The sequence below is a fragment of the Pararge aegeria genome, chromosome 3 (assembly GCF_905163445.1).
Source record: "Pararge aegeria chromosome 3, ilParAegt1.1, whole genome shotgun sequence".
Classification (NCBI taxonomy): domain Eukaryota; kingdom Metazoa; phylum Arthropoda; class Insecta; order Lepidoptera; family Nymphalidae; genus Pararge; species Pararge aegeria.
Window position 1 is genome coordinate 11,071,540 of NC_053182.1, and position 23,999 is coordinate 11,095,538.

The following is a 23,999-nucleotide window of genomic DNA, read 5'->3' on the forward strand; positions in this document are numbered from 1 at the left end:
TCGATTACCTTTAAATATGCCTATTTTAGCATTAGAGTCCCTTTATGATATATTATCCTTATTCCTTTATTATATATTATCCTTATTTATAGTCTCCGCATAAACTATTGAAAGTTAGGTGTTTAGTATATATTGTTGGGTTCCGTAGTGATTCATGGCAATAATGAAAACTTCTTATCGTATACAAAAGTGTTTCTTAAAGGACAGTAGCCTATAACCACCAGAGGGGTGGTTGCAGAGTCAGAGTCACTGGAGATGGGACTGGTGCGAAAGCTCGCCCTGATAAGAGACCCTGGGCTAGACGACATCGCGGGGGAATGGGGGTGTGTGTGTGTGTGTGTCACCTAGTTGTAACACATTGTCCGTAGTAATTTGATCGTCTGGTTTATCAAGGACGTGTTTTGGCCGTCTCCGAATAAGAATGGCAATGAGGTCGGGAATATAAGTGACACTAGTGGGTTGGGGTGTCTGAGTTCATTTTCAAAATAACACTTTGACAATTTCTTAATACACTGAGCTATTGTGGGCAGATCGAGGTCTTTGTGGAGATCTACGTTGCGCACGTGGCTAGTGTGCAACGTAGATCTCCACAATCGTACGTCTCTCTCTTTTTATCTGTCTCTCTTAAATTTGATCCTAGTAATCGCCTCTGATGTAGTTAAAGTAAATACATTTTTTGGTTGTTAATAAAGCTCGTGAGTTATATATATACTCGTATGATAATATATTTCAACTGGTTTTCAAAAATTGGTGTTAAATATGACGAACACCATAGGACACGGACAGACATAAAGGAGTGACATAAGTATAATTTTCTGCGTAACCCTAAATAGGTCCGGGTGAGCTGAGAAGTCGAAGTGCGTCAGCAATTATTATTTCATAGCGAGAGGGTCGCTGCGAATTGCCAAACGACGCCGATCTCAAACCTCACACAATATTAGTGGTAGTTTATTATTTAGTGCCTGCAATTGACACTACATAAAATCCCCTTGTAGGGAATCCCATCTTATTCCAGATTTGGGCACGAATAAATATATACAACGAATATAGCTTTCTCCATTGCCTGTTTAGTTAATCTGAGCCTTCACTGAGTAGTGAGCGATTACATTAAATTTATTTTCCTTTATTATTCAAAATTATATATATATCAGAAACAAATTTTACTTACTTAATCTTACTTCTCTTCTCTTACTTCTCTTCATCATTATCACAACCACAGAAAATCCACTGCGGGACGTAGAACTTTTGTAGGGATTTCCACTCACTACTGCTATGTCCCGCTTCTATCTTTTACAACTCCCTGAGACTCGTTTTATGTGTGTCATGCTCGTGGGAGGTTTACCAACACTGCTCTTTCCATTGCGGGGTCGCCACTCCAGCCCCTTCGGACCCCAACGGTGCCCCAACGTCCATCGGTTCTCAGACCTATGACTATTCTCTTTACATTTATATTAATAATATAATGTTGTTAACTTAGTCCCAGTACAAATAAAACTGGCAAGTGCCAGTCAGACACCCGCACCAAGGGTTCCGCACCGTTGTTTAACGAAGAAAACGAATTTTAACGAATCAAAACACATGTGCAAATTAAACAACCGGCTTTGGAAAGAAAAATGAAATCATTTCATTTGCTACATAACTTAATGGAGCAATCCCATTTAAAAATTTATATTCTTCCTCTCATACTCCCTCACACGTCGGTAACTCATGATGCAGACTAAATATGGTAGCGGGCTAACCCGTTAGAGGAATGTCCGTTGTATTAAACCCGATAAACCATACCGGGTTTCTACATCATTCAGACGTAACATTATTATCGACAGGGACTAGAGTGGTCCCCGACTTCTAACGCCAGCCGGACGTGGGCTCACACCACGTGCTCGGAGGCATCTAATCACCGTCCATGACCCTTTCACTCCAATCGTCGCCTGAGCTGAGGTTCGGCCTCACATGAGGCGCCCTTAGGCCGACGATCCCTTCGCTTCTTCGAGCCCTAGGGTTCAAACTCTTCCTGACAGAGCCCCATTCCGAGGCACGCCAACAAGCCCGCGTTACGCTGATAAAATCATTAGGAGTAAAAAGCTACACACAGTCCGAAAAAAAAAAACCTAGGAGTTTATTGTTTAGTCCATAAGAGTTATTTTACAAATTTGATAACGGAACCCTAAAAATTTTATGTAGCTAAATTTTTGCAAGTTTGTGCTTGAATTATTTTTATTTTGTTTGTTGAATTTTCTTTTTCAAGTAGAACAAATAATATCCAACGATATCTATGTAAAGACAAACAAAAGATATAAAACAATGCCTAAATTAGAGAGAACAATGATAAGGTTCTGAAATTTATTCTTGCTGGAGATAAATTATTGTTCAATGTCCAATGTCCCCTTGCTACTATTCCCAATCCGAAAATAATGAGTACCTACCTAAAGAAAAAGAGATAATTACTTGAATAAAATGAAAAAAATATGATGAAGCCTAATAATTTAAACTTAATAAAAAAAAAAATTGTCGGTTCTATTTAAGCACGTTATTGTTTGATCCCATATCGTGATTTGGTAAGGATCTTTGAAGATATAATACGGATTAGGGAACTGTGTTATGTAAAACATTGCGATCAGTACTTATAGTTCGGTAAACAGTTTACTCGACGTAAAGCGTTTCCCAGACAGACCAGCAGTCAGCGGTTGAATTGCGGTCGCAGTCGGATATTATGGCGGGCTAGAGAAGTTACATAAAGGATTTCAAGTACGCGCAGTTCATGATCTACAGGTAGGCGCTTGTTTTCATCGTTCACATAAAACTATTGCCTACTAACTAGTCGCGGTTTCCCTTGCGTTATGACAACTGACGTAGGTACTTAAGTATGTGCTGGCGTCCGCTGTAGCGGAACACGGTAAATTCTATATTGTACTAGCTTTTGCCCGCGGCTTCGCTCAGATTAAGTTAAATTTTTGATTTGGTAAATTGTAACTACAAAGGTTTAAAAAAATGTCTTGCTGCTAATTGAAGTACTCAAAAAATCAGAAACTTTCATATACATTTTCATCCCCTGAGCATCAACCTTTGGAGTTGGAATTTTTAAAATAAGTGCAACACGTATTTCTATCAAAGTTTCATGGTGATAATTACCTTGATAAATGAATGATTTTATACAAACTTTCAACCCCCATTTAACCCTCTTAAGGTTGGAATTTTCAAAAATACTTTCTTAGCGGATGCCTACATTGTAATAACTATCTGTATGCAAAATTTCAGCCTGATCCATCGAGTGGTTAGAGCTGTGCGTTGATAGATCAGTCATTCAGTCAGTCGCCTTTTATATATACAATAGATTCTACTGAATGACCTTTGTTTACAAATATATCCCCTCGGTTATAATTGCTTCCTTATTAAACTAAGTTTACTCCATTTTCAGTAATATTTTTTTAAGCAGACAACACCCCATGATGTATATATAAATAGATATTATTATGTGGTTGCAGTTTGTTCATAAATTTAGTTAATACATTCATTCGGCTTGATTTAGCTTTTGTTTATACAAAGAGATGCATATGCATGCGTGCAGTTTTCCGTGTCTATCTAGCTTTGGAGGCAGGCATGAAATAAGGAGTAGTCTGTTACCATTGGCATTCTTACGCATCCTAATAAAGGCGTTTCAGCTCTCCCGACAGCGCTGCATGCAGTGTCAAGAAACTGTCGTCTGCGCTATATTTTCCACTTTTATTTTTTGCTTTCCAGTTTTTCTATTTCTTCTTTTAAAAATAAAAAAAACGCAAGGATCTTTCCATGTTAAAGTACTGAATTATAGTAGTTACGCTTTCCGTACAACAAATTCGTCTCAGTCTCCCTGACCTGCAGCTCTACTATCCTTGACCCGGTGAACATCTTACCATCGTAAGAACGCTATGTACGAAAAGTGTGGCAATTCCAATACATGCAATTCCCACTTTTTTTCGGCTTTTTCTTCGAATATTTATTAATTTTCTTATTTCCTGAACCATTCAACTGTTGTGGCGAATAACAGAAAAAAAAACAATCAATCAAGCTATTTTCAAGTTTTAGCGTGGTACGGGAATCAATGTTTGTGTAGATAAACTAGCTTGTTGTTTATCTACACAAACATAGCTAGCTGTTTTTTGGTTTTTCAAAATATTTTAGGATCCTAAATGACAATAAAATTTAGGACGTGGTCCACCACGCTGGCCCGGTTTGGATTGGTGGACTTCACACACCTTTGAGAACATTATACAGAACTCTCAAGCATGCCGGTTTCCTCACGATGTTTTCCTTCACCGTTGAAGCAAGTGATGTTTAATTACTGCACATAAATTAGAACAGATAGAGGACCGTGATGGGATTCGAAATGGGCCTCCCAAAAGGTAAGTCGAGCTCCTACCCATCACCGCTTCAGACCTACCAAATATGAAAAAAAAAGTTATTAGAATCGGTCAAGCCGTTTCGTAGAAGTGTGTTCCCTAACACTATGACATGAGAGTTTAATATATTAGTCTATACATAGTGCGATAGATAGATAGTTAGAAAGTTACAGGACAAGTTAACATACTCGTAGTTCCACACTATGATATTAGAAGGTCATAGTTCACAAACAACGGCAATTAGATTGGCGAACCTATAGCGTTGTTTATTAGTGACATGTTGATTTAACAGTAGCTAAGTATACGTACATACTGTGACCAAGTCAAAAAGCTCATAAATAAGTAGGTTTAGACATGTACGTCACTCAAGTTTGTTTGCAATATACAAACGACCGTCCTGGCCGCAATAGTGAGCGCTACGGGTCTTATGAGTGGAGCCCCTGTGGGGGATAATTCATAATGTCTGAATTTTCTCAGGTCAGTTCTGGTCTGGTCGGAGGCTTCAGCCGTGGCTTTTTACCAAGATAATGACCAAGCCTTACCGTCAAGCTATTTTGGAGTATGGATTCAATATAACTGCCATAGCCCCTTACAGAATGAGAATAGCCCTAGCATATTTATTTATTTCCGTTTATTTACCGAGTAAGGACATAGGTATACTTATAAACAGACTTATAGGCAGACTTAGGGTGTTCGCTTCCAGTTAAGCCTATATTAATTTGAACGCACTTATTTATTGACTAGCGGACCCGCGCGACTTCGTCCGCGAATGAGTCGACTTCAAAAAATAGTCGTATGTTGTCGCGGACTGTTTTATAGAACTTTAAAGAAACAACAATTCCGACAATTCCGATATACTTACTACATACTTATGTCGTTTGGCTTAACGTTTACCGTTCACGCATCGCACGGATCAGAATCTCTTAAAAAGGATATTTTTTGCAGTTTTTGCAACATTTCTCATTAATGATAGTAGCGTGATGTTATATAGCCATAATTGTTACATCGAATCGAAAAAAAAAACGAAACAGCATTTTCTGACATTAGCGCGTTCAACCAAACAAAATTTAAAAGCTTTATAATATTTCAACTATGCCTATCCAAAAAACCACTGCCATCTAAAACTCCGTTCCACCGATTTTGAAAGACAAATGCGGAAAAAATAGTGATGCTATCTTGTAGAAGCTGTTTGCTTTTCCGGGATAAAAAATAAGCCTTTGAGCTATTCCAGACTATATTGTAGGTATCTCTGCCAGATTTCAGCCAAATCGTTTCATTAGTTGTGGCGTCAAAGCGTAAGAAATATCCATACATACATCCTACCCCATGCATCTATCCTCACAAACTTTCGCATTTATAATATTAGTAGGATGGTACGCATGCATTCGATCGTTGTCCCATATGCCTTGCGACTTGCTGTTATCTGTGAAGAATTATGTCCTTGATCTCCGACAATATTCATCAGATCTTCATTAAAACTAGACAATACATGCTTGGTAGTATACACTGTCAAATAAAAAAAGAATTAATAAAATCGGTGCAAATTTAACGGAGATATGAAGTAAAATTGTTAAAAATAATCATCCCATTTCCTGGTGGAAACTTATTGTTTTTCAGGATAAAAACTATCCTATATGTTGACCCGGGATATCAGCTACCACTGTACCAAATTTTATTTCAATCCGTTCAGTAGTTTTCATGTGATGCCAGGACAGACAGACAGACAAAAATTAAATAAAAATCTGTTTTGGACTCAGTATCTATTAGCATCCCCCAATATAAAGCATCCCCCGGTCAATTTTTTTAAAATATATTAAATGTACAGAAATCTTCCAGTTACAGTTTTATTATAAGTATAGATTCAGGAAACCATACCATACAAAGAGACCTCACAGTTGCCTAATTCGAATAGCGGGTAAGAAATTAATTCTCTTAAATGTCAGTGTCGGGAATCGAATCCAGGTTCTCCCACTTATCATTAGAGCACACACCTCTATTACCGAGATGGCTACAACATTAACTACATGCACGTAAAATTACTTACCATTATTATCAGTTGACATAATGTTCGACTGCATTGTAACGACTTTATAATAGGTGGAATATTTCTGTAGTAGATAGAAAAACATTATCGTACGTAAGTAATTACTCATAAGAAGTAATTCTTTCTCACAAAAAGTTTTAATTAAGTACTTACTTATATGTTTTATCGATGACTCTTCCACTTTACTTGACAAGGACTATATCTCAGAAAAAATCTCATCTTAGTTAATAAAAGCAACTTTAATAAATAATATCTTGGAAATAATATCAGGTTCTAAGTTGTTATTGATGTTTACTTAAAGATGATTTTCGTAGCAAGAAATTAATGTCAGTTGCGGAATCCTGTAATTTATCTGTTCTGCCTCTTACTGCAACACATTACTCGCCTGGCTGTACTCCCTCTCTTCTTGACCTTATAATGGTTTCTTCTCCGGACTTTGTCTTTAAGCACGGCCAGTGTCCTGCTGATGCATTTTCCTATCATGAATTGATATATCTTTCCTACAAAATACGTCCTCATAAAGCAAAATCGAGAATACTTCTGCAGCGTAACTTTGGAGGGATTGACAAGAGTCGCCTTTGTAATGATGCCAGCCTCTTGGATTGGAATGCTATCACAGCTGTTGACTTAATTGATCAGAAGGTTGAGATATTTAATACTCTTGTAACGCAGCTTTATGATACGCATGCTCCGATAAGATCTATTAAGATGAAGCACTTGCCAGCACCGTGTTTGTCGGATGAAATCAAAGTCTCAATGAATAAAAAGAACTCCGCAAAATACAAATACAAAGTTAATAACTCGGTTGATAACCGTTTAAAGTACCATAAATTACGGAATCGCTGTAATACATTGTGTAGAGATGCCCAACGACGCCACATACATAAATCAGTCGAAAGTGGTAGCACTGCTAAAACATGGAAGTTTCTCGAGTCACTTGGAGTTGGTAAATCATCTAATAAGACTTCTTTTAACATTGATATTGAACTCCTGAACAAACATTTATCTACCTCCGATACAATAGATGGTGTCGATAAAGAAAATACACTTAGAACTCTTTCTTCTCCCTCAACTCCAAACTTTCTCTCTTTTAACTTCGAGTCTTTCTCTGAATGTGATGTTAAGAAGAGTATAATGTCCATCGCCTCGAATGCTGTCGGTACTGATTGCATTAGCCGTAATATGATCATTCCTATTCTTGATGTTATTTCTCCCATTTTAACTCATATTCTGAATTTTTCAATCTGTTGTAGCAAATTTCCCGATGCGTGGAAAAATGCTCAGATTATTCCTCTCCCTAAAAAGGCTAGACCTGTTTCTCTTTCAGATTTCCGTCCCATTTCGATTTTACCTTTCTTGTCAAAAGTCCTTGAAAAATTAGTTTACAAGCAGTTAAGCCTATTTCTTAATAAAAATAATCTTCTTAGTCCCTTGCAATCGGGATTTCGTCCTGGTCATAGTACGGTTACAGCATTGGTCAAAGTCACCGATGACATTCGGTGGGCGATGGATAATAAGCAGCTTACTGTTCTGACTCTGCTTGATTTTAGTAACGCTTTCAATACCGTTGACTATGATATCTTGCTTAGTCTTCTGCGCTCTATTAACATATCTCCATCGGCGATAGACTGGTTTCGGAGTTACCTCATTGGTCGTCGACAACGCATTCGGACTGATGAGTCCGTTTCATCTTGGTGTGATGTTACGGCCGGGGTACCTCAGGGTGGCGTGTTATCTCCTTTACTATTTGCCATATTCATTAATTCTATCACTCAAAAAATAGCTTCTCTCTATCACATGTATGCAGATGATGTCCAGATTTATCGCCACTCAACTTTTGAAAATCTTGGCTCTGCTATTACTGCTGTTAATGTTGACCTTTCACTGATCTGTGAATGGAGCAAGCAGTATGGGCTGAAGGTGAACCCCGCAAAATCACAATCAATAATTATTGGCATTCCGGGAATGATTTCAAAAGTTGATTGGCAGAACATCCTTTCTATTGTTTATAATGGTGTCGCTATTCCTTTTAGTGCCACCGTTAAAGATCTTGGCATTCAAATAGATCAGGATTTATCATGGTCAACGCATATTAAGGAGCTGAGTAAGAAAACTTTTGCGACAATGCATTCATTGCGACGCCTACGTGCTGTTCTGCCAATCCCAACCAAAGTTATGATAGCCCATTCTCTCCTTCTCTCAATTCTCGATTATGCGGATGCATGCTTTCTTAATTTGACTGAAGACCAGATTAACAAACTTGAGCGTCTCCAAAATCTTGCTATTCGGTTCATATTTGGCCTACGCAAATATGACCACGTTTCCGAATTTCGACAAAAACTCAAGTGGCTCCCTATTCGCCGTCGCCGGGATTTGCATGTACTTTCGCTTCTGTACTGTGTTTTATTTCATTTAAAAACTCCTTCTTATCTTAAGGAGAAGTTTACTTTTCTGGGAGTGCAATCTGATTTAAGATCGTGTCGCGCGCTGACTCTGAGTACGCCTTTTCATAGAACTAAGTTCTATGAGCACTCGTTTACAGTGCAAGCCATAGCGCTATGGAATGCGCTCCCAATAGACATAAGGCAGTCTAAGACACTTTGTATTTTTAAGAAAGCTGTCAAAAACCACTATAGTTTGAATTGAAGACGACTTGTAATAGTATTTACTGTTGTTAATGTATTTATGATATGTTATAGTATATATTAGTTTATTATTATTTTTTATTATTTAATTTATTATGTATTATTTTATTTGTGTAATCTAGTTTAAGTATTAGTATGTAGTTATTAGTATGTATTTTTTTTTAATATGCACAACCTGCAGTATGTTATCCTTTTGTTTTCCTTATCCTAAGGTTGCCTGGAAGAGATCGCTACGAAGCGATAAGGCCGCCTTTTGTATACTTCTTCTGTCTGTGTTTTCTTTTATTCTTTTTTTGTATTTTTATTTGTGTGCAAATAAAGAGTATAAATAAATAAATAATAAATAAATTGTTTATTTGGTTGTGTTATTATTGAAAAGTAGGTAAATAGGCAAAAATTAACTCCTGGATGCATTATCTACTACCTTTTATAAAGTAAATACGGTGGAAAGGATAAAAAAAAACAAATAAGTTCATAAATGTTATGTTATAATGATATTATAACCAAGATGATTAAAATCTAGAAAAAAACCCAAATAATGAGAATAAATGAGATAAAAGGTATCGATTTTCGAACATATTAGGTGGTGCTGAAAGGAGCGTTTTGTTTGGTTGAGCAATGAGCAGCTATTTAACCACCAGTTTAAGTCATTCATGGATATTGAATCATGAGTAAAGTAGGTACCTGTACCTTATATGGAAACTCAAGTACAAGTAAACACTTGCAAATAACAATGTACCTCATTAAAGTAGGTAAATACTGAATAAAAACAATTTATCTCCTAAAACATTCATTCAAATTATTATTACTTAATAAATAAGTTTTTCTACTCTTATCTTATAATTAGTTGATGCCCGCATGGAATTTCTTATTTCAAGCTATTTCTTTTTTCCGCTAAACGGCAGTCCTCTATTATTCTAGGCTATGAATTTCCGCTAACAATATCTAAAATATTATTAGGATTTACGTGATTCTGCTCTCCAGGCATTTACTTCAAGAGCATCGGAAAACAAAAGTTAGGTCAGATTTTCATAATAATTACTTATCTATTAATTGTAAATAGCCTAACCATCATGTGATATCGCATTCAACTGGTAACTATTTCTATAATGAAAAATAAATCAAAACGTATGTAAAGACTGACGTTATATTTCAAAGGATCCGCTACATGAGTCAGTTTAGAAGAAACTGTTACGTACAGATTGTTGTATCCCTTTAACTGTAAATCTTTTTATGTTGTTTTATAGAGTAACCTATAATGAGGTCATAAAAGTAACGTAAAAATAGTAACGTAATTATGTTATGTTATTATTTCATTCGCTAAATTATACATGACACAAACTATGTTTGTAATCTGAAGATTTAGATTAAAAGCTAGACAGAATCTTTATCTTGAAAGTTGAAAGTGGAATGTTCTAGTTGAGTGAGCGTAGGTTAGGTACGTATCTCAAAAGATTGCACGGATAAAAAGGCCATTTATTTACCCTCCTTGCCTTGAAATGCATGTTGAAGGTTAACCTTGCAACGTATAGCTGATTTTAGCTTAGAGATAGTTTATGGGCGGAGATGGACTAACGCCCGAATCTAAACCTAAATCTTGAAATAGCATACCTACTATTTTCAGTATTTCTATCTTTTTTCTATTCTTTCTTGTAGACAAGTATATTTTTTAGTAGATAGTATTATTTAATATATATATATATGATATAACTAGCTGTTGCCCGCGACTTCGTCTGCGTTTGATTTTGTTTTTAAAGTATTCAGTATCGCTAAGCTTTAAATGGGTATAGTAGTATATATATATATAACATGTGACTGCCAATTAATTATAGACAAATAATTTGCAATAAAATAAAATTGTGACTATAATTAAAGATCTAAACTATCCTATCTCTTAAGTTGGACCAGACCGCTCACGGTGAGCTAATTTAATTTTAAATCGGTTTAGTAGTTTAGGAGTCCATCGCGGACAAACATCGTGACAGGATATTTATATATATTAAGATAAGATACCAGCGGCGTGCACTTCATACATGCACAAAAGTCTGCATACCCAAATTATTGTATATAACTCGTATTGGGGGGGATTTTTCCATTTGATGTCATGTACCTGCTTTATGCATACCCTGGTCAGAAACCCTGTGCACGCCACTGTAAGATACCTACTCCGGATAAATATACGATTCTCTTCAGGCAGATTTTTGTCAAAAAGTATTGCCCTGAAGATTTTTGCTTAAAATGATGCTATGTTTGAGGAAAATCGGTCCAAGATGGTCGCATATTAGTAGATATTTTTATCGCTACTCCCTCAATTTAGTTATTAAATGGAAAGTCTTGCTTTCGAATATGTTTTTAATTAAAGAAATTTAAATATTACTTGCTTTAACGTTGAAGCAAAACATCAGTGCAAAAACCTGCATACCTGAGAGTTCTCCATAATGTAAGGTACATTACTCAACGGCGTGTGAAGTCTACCAATCCGCATTAGACCTAAACCCTTCTTCTAATTCTGAGAGGAGAACCGTGACCTGTAGTGCACCGGTAATGGCTTGGTGATGATGATGAAATTTAGTCAAGTTTTCTCTGATAGGATGATTCGACCGTGGCTTTTCAAATCGAACCGTAAACGCCGTATTTAAAACAATTGTCTGTGGTCCCGTCTTGTAGCACTGTTGCACGGTAATTATACGTTCATTGTCGTCGTTCAACGCGCTCTTGGACAGTATTGCTCAAATAAATATCAATTAGACTGACGATTGGCGCAGTGGGCAGCGACCCTGCTTTCTGAGTCAAAGGCCATTTCGATTCCCACAACTGGAAAATGTTTGTGTGATGAAGCGGAATGTTTTTCAGTGTCTGAGTGTTTATATGTATTTTATTAGTATTTATGTATTCATAAAAAAAAAATATTTTCATCAGTCATCTTAGCACTCATAACACAAGCTACGCTTACTTTGGTGCTAGATGGCGGTGTATGTATTGTCATAGTATATTTATTTATTATTTATTTATAAATGAAAATCGTTTATTTTGTTTTTTGCATAGTAAATTACACATGTAGTGGATACCTACTAGCATCAAAGTACCTGTGTACCACACTATTCCATACCAACCAAAGACAAGATAAAAAGCCGAGACGTAGCCTATCTAGGTACAGTTTATTATAATCGAATCGATAGAAAATGTCGAGTGGTTAAGCGGGAAAAATTGGTGAACTACACTTTTTTTATAACTCTCTTAAAATTTGTATCAAATGATAAGGCTTGACTAGCAGAATAATGTACACTATATAGAAAGTCGGAGATATTTTAATTTGTAATTTTTATATTCCTATTTGTTTGTAATGATGTCAACTATTTGTTTTTCAAAGAAGTATTCGGAAATACGATTTTGTAAGCCAGGCTCTACATCTTAATTATTGTCCTTGGTTAGGTATAAACTTTATTACCTTAGTAACAAAAAATGTATTAGGTACAATAAACAAAAAATGTTTATATCAAACAAACCTATTAAATTATATTTTCACATTTATATTACAAGGAAAATACACGCGACAATTAGCCAGCGGCAGAAGAAGCCCTTGAACAGATCAAGCGAATAATAAAATAAACAAATAATTAAAATCTTAATTTATTTATGGCACCGTGTTCCAGGACCGTCAGCGTCCAATGGTCTACCCATTGGTTACGTTACTCGTAGTCATTCTCTTCTGAATTCATTTGTGAGAAAGTCTTAAACCTAAAATGATAGGTCCAAAAGTAATGCCACCATTTTTCTTTTTAGAGATGTGCAGTAATTCGACACCACACTCGCTGCTTATATACTTAACTATTATAGATATGATGGGTTGCAGGTTATTTTCGTAAATCGTGATGATGTATATAATATATACCTAATAAACAAATTAATAAGAGCCTAAGGGGATGAACTAAATAAAGATCCGGGATGTTGTCTGAAAGGGTTTCTTTATTTAACGTTAAACATTTAAGCAGTTAGGTTATGAATGAATAAATGAATGACTGAATTTACTTATAAAACACCTAACAAAAGTACGGATATAAAAAGAAACAAAATACAACCCAGCGTACAATTTGGCGGGAATATCGCCAAATTGCATACAAGTACGTTACAGTAGAAATATCCAATGTTAGTTTGTATGGGAAATTTACTAGCATAAAGTATTTTTCACAAAGAGTTTATTTCAATGAATTGCTTGAAACATCGCGAACATAAAGTCAATCAATTATAAATAAACATTTCCTAAAACTTCAGAATTTGTCCAAATAATGGAGGTATTTATTTATTTCTTTTTTATATTGCATATATAAATACATATTTATAATAAGTATATTATGTTTATCTATTTCCCATCACGTTATATAATATTATGTACCAAATTATATTTAATCTTTAAACTTCTTGTTTCCAATAATTAAAATGTCAAAACCGTACTTCCACGCACACGAACAAAATGCCACTCGTACCTATAATAGTGTACAATAAAGAATATAAAAAAACAACAAACAAATTATATTATAAATGCAGAAACCTGTTTCTAATAGTGTTGCCCAAATTCAGTCTTGGTCTTGCAGTCTTGGTCTTGTTCTTGCGTTTTTGCAAGACCAAGACCAAGAACAAGACCGCGTATTTTTAGCAAGACCAAGACCAAGACTGACCGTGCAAGACTTGAGCAAGAACAAGACATAGCCTGCAAGACTCTTGCGTCTTGCAGCTAGGACTTAGCGCTATTTCACGGAGTAGTTAGGTGTAACAGTTCGGTGTATAGGTAGGTAGGTACGCTTAGGAATTCTATGAGACGCAAAAAACTATATCAAAGAATATGAAAAACTGGACCTATGCGCATTACGACTAATACCATAAACATAGCGAATAAAAAAATATCTATTAAAATCAAACTGAGTGCATGCATAGTTATGTTTTAACCATCGGCACTTTGATAATGCGGCATCAAAGGTTTTGTACTTACTTCTCAAAGAAATTTGCCGCTTTTCGGAAGTACATGGTTATGATACACGCGCCGGCGGCTTCTTTTGAAATCTAAAACAATCGTTGCCGCCGCGCCGAAATCATAACATTTGACACTATTCATGCAAAATAATTTCGAATTTTAAGAGTACCTACAGGTGTTCCAAAGAATAAATAAGTTTCAGAGTGCTTAGAATGAAAATGAATACATTATACTGATCACGCAAGTAGTATTATGATTAGGATAAAATGGTGAGGATAGGTAGTAGATGTCATAATAATTCATTCTAGTAAGTAATTATAATATTGATTACTTATATGGTTTTAAACTAATTACTTAGGTACTATTATTGTACATTTAGTCATTATATTTCTTAAGTTTTTACAAGAAAAAATAGCAAAAAAGTGTTCGAATATCTCTGAGAGAGATGATGAGAGTAAGTATTTACTAGCTGTGCCCGCGACTTCGTCCACGAGGAATAGTAACTTTGGAGGTATAGTGACGTTCAGGATTTATTTATTTATTTTAAAACTTCTGTCATCAAACATACAAACGAACTCTTCAGCTTTATTCAAATAAATGATAAATCGTAAAACTCTTTTATTAAATTTCTTATAAGTTGAGGGTTCAATCTCTTTCTAGACAGATAAGTATTGTTCTTTAAAATACAGTCAAGTTATTGTAATTAATTTGTTTTTTTACATGTTTTAGCAAATGTAAGCTTATAAATCATAAATGTTTATTAAGAAACAGTTACTTCCATGGAAAACGACATATAGGTCAGTTGATTTTTCGAATTTCTTATCAAATCTTCAGTTATTTATTAATCTGCTTGATCTTTACTATGGCTATGTTAATTCAAGCTCACAATGTTCCAATTCTAATACGTTTTTCTAAGATTTAAAGTAAACTTTAATAAATAGTAATAGACTAATAGGTAATTGCAAGACTTGCAAGACTCTTGCTGCAAGACCAAGACCAAGACCAAGACTGGGAGCGCAAGACCAAGACCAAGACCAAGACCAGGTGTATTGGCGCAAGACCAAGACCAAGACTGGCTAAGTCTCGTCTTGTTCTTGCATTTGGGCAACACTAGTTTCTAAGCGCTATGCATTTTTGTGACCTTTTTAACGACCATGGCAGTTGCATGTTGCTTCCTGAAGAAAACATCGGACTAACTTTGAAAGGGCATGAACGTGAAATCCGAAATGAGAGAAAGTCGAGAAAAAAATATTCATGCTAACATTATAAATGCGAAAGTCTGTTTGTCACCTATGTTCAGGTCAATCGAGTACTGATCTTGATTTTATTTGGCACAGAGATAGCATCCTATATTAAGGACACAGATTAACTTTTTACAGACTAACCCTTAAAGTCAATCTTCTCCGGTGGATTCTATCGGGAAACTAAGCACGGGAAAACTAAAGAAAACTTGACTAAACTTTTATCAAAAAACTGGCACAATCCAGCATTTCTAGTACGAGTATATTATTTTGGTCATATCAATTATATCGATTGTAATATTGAAAATGTTAACAATGGTTTGGAGATACTTTAAACCTTGTGTAGTCGTATCACGTAGTCGCCTATATTTCCATTCCAGAGACAACAATAATATATGTAAACAAGTATATTCAGATATTGGACCGACATACTTTCACGGTAGATGTATTTTGAAAGTCGTCGGCTGTAGCGAGTATGCAAATTCTTCAGACGCTCTTGATTTAAAATGTTTGTGAACATGAATTCCAAATAATCTCTATAGATGAAAACAATTGTCACTGCAAATCTTTTTATTCCATCAACGCACAACTTTATGGCATAAGTTCTCAAAAAAACTTTTGAAACACATCCGAAGGAGTAAAATAGGAGATGAAATGTTATATAAAAGTCCGTAATTTATTAAGTTATATCCATAAAACTTGGTATGTGGCTCGTGGTTAAAAACAAAAAAGCTTTATTTCACAATTTTTGAATATATTACCCCCGAAGAGGTTTAAGGGTGAGGGTGCCAGTTTGTATGAAAGGTCTTTACATTTTAAGGTATAAATAAGTACTAAATAAATAAATATACACATTGCCATCTAGCCCCAAAGTAAGCATAGCTTGTGTTATGGGTATTAAGGTGACTGATGAATATTTGTTTGAATATAATAATGTACAGATAAACACCCAAACAGTGACAAACATTAATGTTCATCACACCAACATTTGCAGTTGTGGGAATCCAACTCACGGCCTTGGACTCAGAAAGCAGTATGTATGAAACTGACGATAAAATTTAGAAGGTGGGAGGTTTAGGTATAAGAAATATTTATTTTATATAAAATATTGTACTGCATATTTTTATCTCCCACCCAGAGGAGTCTATTCTGAAAAGCAGCTGACCCGACGACAGCCCGGTGACTTGTTGTCGGCGGGTTTTTTGACAGCGTCACATCTAGTTGCAAGAAAACTTTGTTGGTTTCATGCCACTGCGGATCGGTTTACTGCACACGCCTTTGCGAATGTTATTATCACAATATGTTAGTTATATAATTGGGCCACCGTGGACGACTTAACTTAATTTCCGAAGAGCAGGGTGGACATCGCCAAGTTACTAACTCAGCAGAGTCAAGATATGTACTGAGATATTCGAATAAAATAATAAAAATATACCTTTGAACCGACCCGGTAGCCTCGAGAGAACACGTGAACTCATGCTCTATAGTCGAAGATGATAACCACTAGACGAGAAGAAGGCCGTTGCTATCGGTTCGATTTTACTAAATTGTAGTTAGGTAACGTCTCGTATAAACTACGGCTTTTATGGCTCGATAGAAACTAGCCGCGGTCGAATCATTCTATCAAGGAAAACTCGACAAAATACGTAGAAACGTTTACATTATCTTCTATTGACTCGATTCAACCTTTCTTAATTTTCACCAATCCGCGCTGGGCCAGCGTGGTGGATTAGGCCTTAACCCCTTCTCATTTTGGGAGGAGACCCGTGCCCTGTAATGGGCCGGTAATGGGTTAATACGATGATTATATTCGCATACGATGGAGTGAACTATGCCAGGAGTGTCTCTACCTGATCAAATCAGAAATGTAGAGATCCACAGAAGAACTATAGTTACCGACATAGCTCAGCGAGTCGCGAAGCTAAAATGGCAATAGACGGCATAGCTCGAAGAACCAATTGACGTTGGGTTTTAGGTGCTGGAATGGTGAGCAACGGTAAATTTAGCGTTATTCGGCCCCTAACGAGATGGACAGAAGTCATCAGGCAGGTCGCTGGGAGCCTTTGGATACACGCGGCATGGGATTTTGAACTTCCTACCAAAGGACGTCCGTCTGCTGGATATAGATCCAGCAGACGGACGTCAATCGGTTGAATTGACAATAATGATAATGATTATATTCGTGGAATATTTGTTGTCGTATCGTATTTTTTGTAATACTTACAGAATAAAAAACACATACCTACTTACCTAATTGGTGTTACAATCATCACCCATAGCAGAAATTATGAAATGTTAAAACATACAAGACATAAGCAACGCATTGCAATATTTATGTTTTATAAAAGTACAGAGGCAATAAAAAGCAATGGTTATCGGAAATTTTCGGGTATATAAGCCTTTTTAGATCAGACGGTGCATATCATAAATATTTGTAATTACTGGCTTACCGGCCAATTTTTGCAAAAGTTCAACACAATATAATATGATACAATTTTGAAGCAAGAAATTAAACCGGCCTGTGGACGTATATAACGCGTACAAATAATATAATAAAAGTAATATTAATGTATATATATTTAAGTAAATGAAGGCAAATTATATGTACTGCTGTATACGATTGAGCATGCAGTGTGAAATGTTTTCACTCCACAACACAAATAAATAATAGTTTATAAAAACTAAAAAACACGCTATTTCTAGAAAACCGAACTAAAAACTAGAAAACAAATTTTAATAAATTTAAATTAAGAATAGTGTAAAAAAATTCAATAATATATAAATTAATAATAGAGTGAATAAAAAAAAAATATTTTAAAAAAGCGTGGGGTGCATGGTGTCAATAGTTATAAATATTTTACTTACAGATATAAGTAGATTGATTATCATTTTTATCGTATCTTAAAAAGCACCCCGTTTTTTATTATTTATTTATTTACTACTTTTTAGTTTTGTTTACTTTAAACTATTATTTGATCTAATCTACTATCAATTCCGTGATTAATCTAAGTAACTCTAATTATTTTCCAAATTATTAATGTGTACGGTAAGAGCCCCATAACCCGCTCAGGAATCTATATTAACACGTAACTACCATAACAGTCCCTACACGGGTGCTGCTAAGCTGAGTGCCCGATCAGAGTGTCTCTCGAAATGCAAGTTCTAATTATTATTTAAAACAGCCCATTAAAAAGTAACATCTGACGCCCTCTACCATCTAGTAGCTTAATGTTTTCTGTGGAATTAGTATTTTACCTTAGCAGTTAAATCTTAATTAAAAGAACTTAATTAAAGACTGGTGTTTAATTTTAATATATATTTGTTTATTATTTTTATATTTGTTTCATATAAATACATATATATATATACAAGACATAATATATATTACATACAAGACATAATATTTTTATACTTGTGTAATTTTTGTTTATGTATTCGTATGTAGCTATAATAATAATAACACCACCTATTTGTTCTCGCTCTTATCCTAATCCTAAAGTTGCCTGGCAGAGATCGCTTCTAAGCGATAAGGCCGCCTTTTTGTATTCTTTTTCAGTCTTTGTGTTTCTCTCTATTTTGATTATTAGAAAATATAGGATATTTTCTAATAATCAAAATCAAAATAATATTTGTTTTTTTCTAATCTTTTAAATAAATAAACACAAAGCTAAATAGTTGTACAAATAACTAGTAGCTGCCTTACTGCTTCATAACTTTCTGATCCAGGCAACCAACATGTAAATATTATGATGGCCAGTGGCAATATGGGTGAAGGGTTCACATTAGCTTTCTAATTATTCATTAGTACACGAAAGCATTAGTACACGAAAGCTAGAACAATTAGATACGCCATGAATATATGTATCTATCTATCTATATACCGTGTTTTTTATCGCCGTACATCGACAACCTCTTTTATCTATCCGATCTGCAGAAGCTCTAAGCAATATTAAATAACTTAAGTTCAATAAAGCAGTCATAACAAGTTAAAATATTAATTTATTTCATTTGGTAGCCGCCGATTGAATGTACTGACTGAAGTATCTATTCGAATATTTTATTCTGCTGTACTAACCGTCCGCAATTTGTTGAAATGACACCACCGCCGCACAACGCCTGTTATACTTACTTTTTAAAGGATGCTTCTTATTTACTTTACAACTAATTTACACTTCTAAATACTGGGTTCACTAGTGTAGGGCATAAAAAAACCAGTGTATATAATATATACCTAGACGAAATGCAATACCTTTTTACAAAAATAAAACTCTAGATAGATCAATTTTTCCTGAGTAGTGAACTTAGATACGTCTGTGCAATAGAGTAACGGATTCTACGTCAATAAGAGAAGTATTGGAAGTATTGGTGCAGATACGTGTCCAGAATGTCCGAAGACTGAAAAGAAGCGTTTCTTCTTTTCAATTTCTGAACTATTAAAATTGTGCAAAGGTAGTATAACGAGAGTGGTTGCTTGTTTTACTTACTTGCTCTGACTGACTTGATATTGTTTCATGTTGTAATCTATATATATTTATATACATTTGTTTTAATTTTTTTTATGTATATATTTATCTTGACTGCAATCAAAAACACCTGATGGTAAGTTATGATGCAGCCGAGCGCGCTTGCCTAGAAGATGCCTATTCACTATTGATTTGATGGTACTCATATTGTAGGTACTAAGGAAAGCTGGAACATAAACCTGGTTAGGGGTATCAGGCAGTTATATTAAACCCATACGTATAATCGGTCTTCATTTGGAATTACACCGGAACTTTAAATTGCTTGGCGGCACGTCTTTGCTTGTGGGGCGGTAACTAGGAGCAGCCGAAGACCAAGACAACAAAATAACAGTCAAGAACAGAGGAAATTACAGAAGAAATTATGAATTCCCAATTTGCTCCAGCAGGGATGGCTTTAATTATTTTGGACGGCCAAATGGCGCAGTGGGCAGCGACCCAAGGCCGTGGGTTCGATTCCCACAACTGGAAAATGTTTGTGTGATGAACATGAATGTTTTTCAGTGTCTGGGTGTTTGTCTGCATATTATAAGTATTTATGTATATTATTCATAAAAATATTCAACAGTCATCTTAGTACCCATAACACAAGCTACGCTTACTTTGGGGCTAGATGGCGATGTGTGCATTGTCTAAGTATATTTATTTATTTATTTATTTTCTCTATTTCCGCGTTAACCTTTGTAGCGGTTCAGACAATTTTGACGGAACTGAATACAGAGTGCCATATGAGTGCCATAGCCTGCTTTCTATTCCAGGTGTTTACAAAGTATGTGACAGTTAGTGAATTTTCAATAGTATATGTAGGTTCCTTTAAGGTTGTTGGCATCCATAAGAAAGGGATTTACGAGAGGTTAACGCGCCAGCGAATAATTAAAACATCTATTTACTATTCAGAGCTGCTGTGCTCAATGATCCGCCCACGTTCGTCTAAAGAGGCACTTTAAGGAACCGAATTTTCATATTATACACATAAAACCCTGCTCTTTCACAGCTGATAGAGCAGGCTATATTAAAATATGTTAAAATACTAAACAAATGATAAACGAGTAAGATACCGGGAGGTATCTTTGCATCGTTCGAGTCCATGTAGAACTGAGGTGCAATGCAGTCGTATTTATATCAAAATACATACCAACTCAATGTCATGAACATAAATATCTGGCAAATATGAAGTTATAGTTATCAAAAGTTTAATTATTTACCCACTTTATAAATTTACTGTAACACAAAACACAACGCAAAATTCAGCGCAAGAGCATCAACAAAACCGCCCGCCAGCTTAAAGCGCAAATAAGAAAAATCACTTCATGCATTGACTCAAACATGGACATGGACCTGGAATTTATTGCATAATATTAACTTATATTTGCTGCGTCTTATACAGGATCTTTTTTTACTACTTTGTTCCGTATTCCTTTGTCATATCTGAGAATGTTATTTTTATTATACCTCCTTTTTTCTGAAATTAGCACTTAGTCACGAGATAGCTTTCGTAAGGTGACCATAAATATCTATGTCAAGTACCAATATAATAAATAATTTATCGAATCGTTAAGTAACCGGATTCGGTTTCAGTATGCAACGTTGCAGTTTGTAATTTTATTTGGCCTTTTTTACGCATTCATCGAGTCGTCGTAATCATCCTAAACTAAAAATGTTATTGTTACAAAAGTGTTTTAACCTATACTTGGAGGAAATTTCGGCACAAATATAAAAATTAAAAAAAATGAAAATACTTAGTAATGTCTACATTTATGGTATTTTTTATTTTATGCCCTAACTTCAATTATCAACCTTGATAATTGTACGCTTATCATATCTACTTTTCATCCCCCATTCAAATTTAGATACACGCTATATTGTGTTTGTTTTATGAATTCTGTACTTTTTGTTGTGCTCAATAAAATTGTGTTCATTCATTCGGTCATTCACATATATACGATCATAATACAACTTGGCTATACGACTGCGGTGATCGGATTAGACAAATTACGCATATCTGGACCCGCCTTTAGCCTCGAGGGCAAAAAAGTACCTTTCAAGATAGGGTTTACCTTCTGTTAATAATTTTATAGGATTTATCCAATCCAATTTATGCAAGCTCAGCCTCTTAAATAAAATTTATTGTTACTAGTACCGCGGCCCACATATCGAACACATGATTCCTAGGCCGGTTTCCTAATGTTTGAAGCTAGGTCTAGATTATGGTTATGATAATACATGGATTATAAAGGCCTATAATAACACAGCTGGCGAAGGAGAGATATATGCTCGGAATAATTCAATGCAAGAACGGAACTTTATGGTGTGATGTCTATTTACTGTTATTTCAATTTAATTAAGTGTCGCTATTTCTTTCAGGTGGTTTCGCATGAGGAGCGGAAAATGGATTCAGAGTTTTAACAGCGATCCGCTTAAGGAAAAGGAGAGACAAATTTTCGCAGAAGGTGAGTCCTAAGTAGAAATGTTATTTTAGGAGATAAAATCAGAAATTACAAGATTTACCGAGACCGAACCGAACCAGAGTTACCGAGACAACTCAACGAGTGTCAAAGCTGAATTGGCAATTATCAAGGTATTTTTCTATGGTTTTTATTTTATGGTATTATTATTATTTATTCGGAGAACTGATGTACGCTTGAAGTACATTGGTGATGGAATGGCGACCCCACAACGGTAAATAGTTCGTAGACCCAACATACGCATGACATCCAATGAGTCTGGACGCAAGCGGCACAAGACCGTGGCATTTGGAACTCCTTTAAAAAGTACCTATGTCCAGTTGTGGTCGCTGATGATGATGATGTTCGATCTAATAAGTATTTGTTCCGCGATGTCAGTGATCTAAAGAGAAAGGACAAGCCTTTCCCTGTAGATCACTAAGATAATATTTAGAGCCCTAAAGGAACTGGATTAAACAGTATGATAGGCCTTAGAGCTTGAAGGGGATGACTTTCAAGGTACCAATACGACCAACATGTACCGAAAGATGCAATATCGGAAGGTAGGGAACGGGTGGATACTTTGTCAAAAGACATAAAGCAGGGTGTCACAGGATATTGGGGTGTTGAGCTCGATACAAAAGACCTATGACTCGCTATGGACGTACAATGTCAAAAGTCAAAGTCAAAGTCAAAAATATCTTTATTCAAGTAGGCCCACAGGTGGCACTTTTGATGCGTACATAAGAATTACACGGTAGTGAGATGATGGCGATAACCACATTCGTAAACTTAAAACTAAAGCTACGAGGGTTCCAAACGCGTCCCGGTCTAAGAAGAAGCCCACAACAAACTTAGCCGGGTGTTTTTTTTTTGTTATCGCCATCTCACAATGTCATTTTAAATTATTAGAAGAGCAACCTGGTTAGAGCAATAATTTACACCTAAGCTTTTTTATCGTTTACGTAGTCCTTTATACTATAATAGGACTTTTCTATAAGCTTACGTTTAATACAAACTTTGAACTTTTAAAGAGACATCTCCAAGATGTCAATTGGTAGTTTATTGTAGAATTGTATGTATAATTTCCTTTAAACGAATTATGAATTTTATGTAACCTAGTATATTGCACTGTAAGTTTATTCTTACTTCTAATGTTTAAATTATTGCAGTTACATTTTTTCTTAAATTTAGAAATGTTTTTATGAACGTACATTAAATTATAATACATTATATTAAATTATAATGGTTCAGGATAACGAGAATATGGGTAAGATATGGATCAGTGGATCCGACGAATAATATAGCCAGAATAATTTTCAACAGTAATATTGCCAAAATCAAAAAGCAGTGGCGAGCGTTATTGTCTACAGGCTGCTGGGTTCGATATCGGACAGGAGCAATAAGAAAATTTATTATTTCTGAATCTAGTTACCGCCTTACCAACAAAGACGCCACCCATTGATTTAGTATTCCAGTACGATGACGTATAGAAAAATTTAATTTAAGTGCTACCTTGGCGGCACGCCTTTGTCGGTATGGTGGTAACTAACCACGGACGAAGCCTTATAGACAAAATTCTTACATTTTAAATTTTTTTTTTTTTATAACACAACTTCTCCGCTCACATGACTATAACAAGGATAAAAATTTGAAACTCCGAACCTTTTCGATTACCGTCCGGCCCCCTTTGCCATTTCCACATAACTATTGAAATTTCATTATCAGATTCAAATTAAAACATTATTGAACATACATTT

General features: G+C 35.3%; 2 protein-coding genes across 2 annotated transcripts in view; one reads left to right on the forward strand and one right to left on the reverse strand.

The window, feature by feature from the left end:
* The window catches only part of LOC120635700 (ankyrin repeat domain-containing protein 39-like), a 154,037-nt gene that overhangs the window by 99,335 nt on the left and 30,703 nt on the right, over nt 1-23,999 (forward strand). Inside the window, exon 2 of the mRNA XM_039906833.1 lies at nt 22,160-22,245. Within this exon, the coding sequence (XP_039762767.1) occupies nt 22,170-22,245 (76 nt within the window). The 5' untranslated portion in view covers nt 22,160-22,169. The remainder of the gene's footprint in view (nt 1-22,159; nt 22,246-23,999) is intronic.
* Nucleotides 1-23,999, reverse strand: part of LOC120635691 (trissin receptor-like) — a 103,354-nt gene that overhangs the window by 64,664 nt on the left and 14,691 nt on the right. The gene's annotated exons all lie outside the window — the stretch shown is intronic.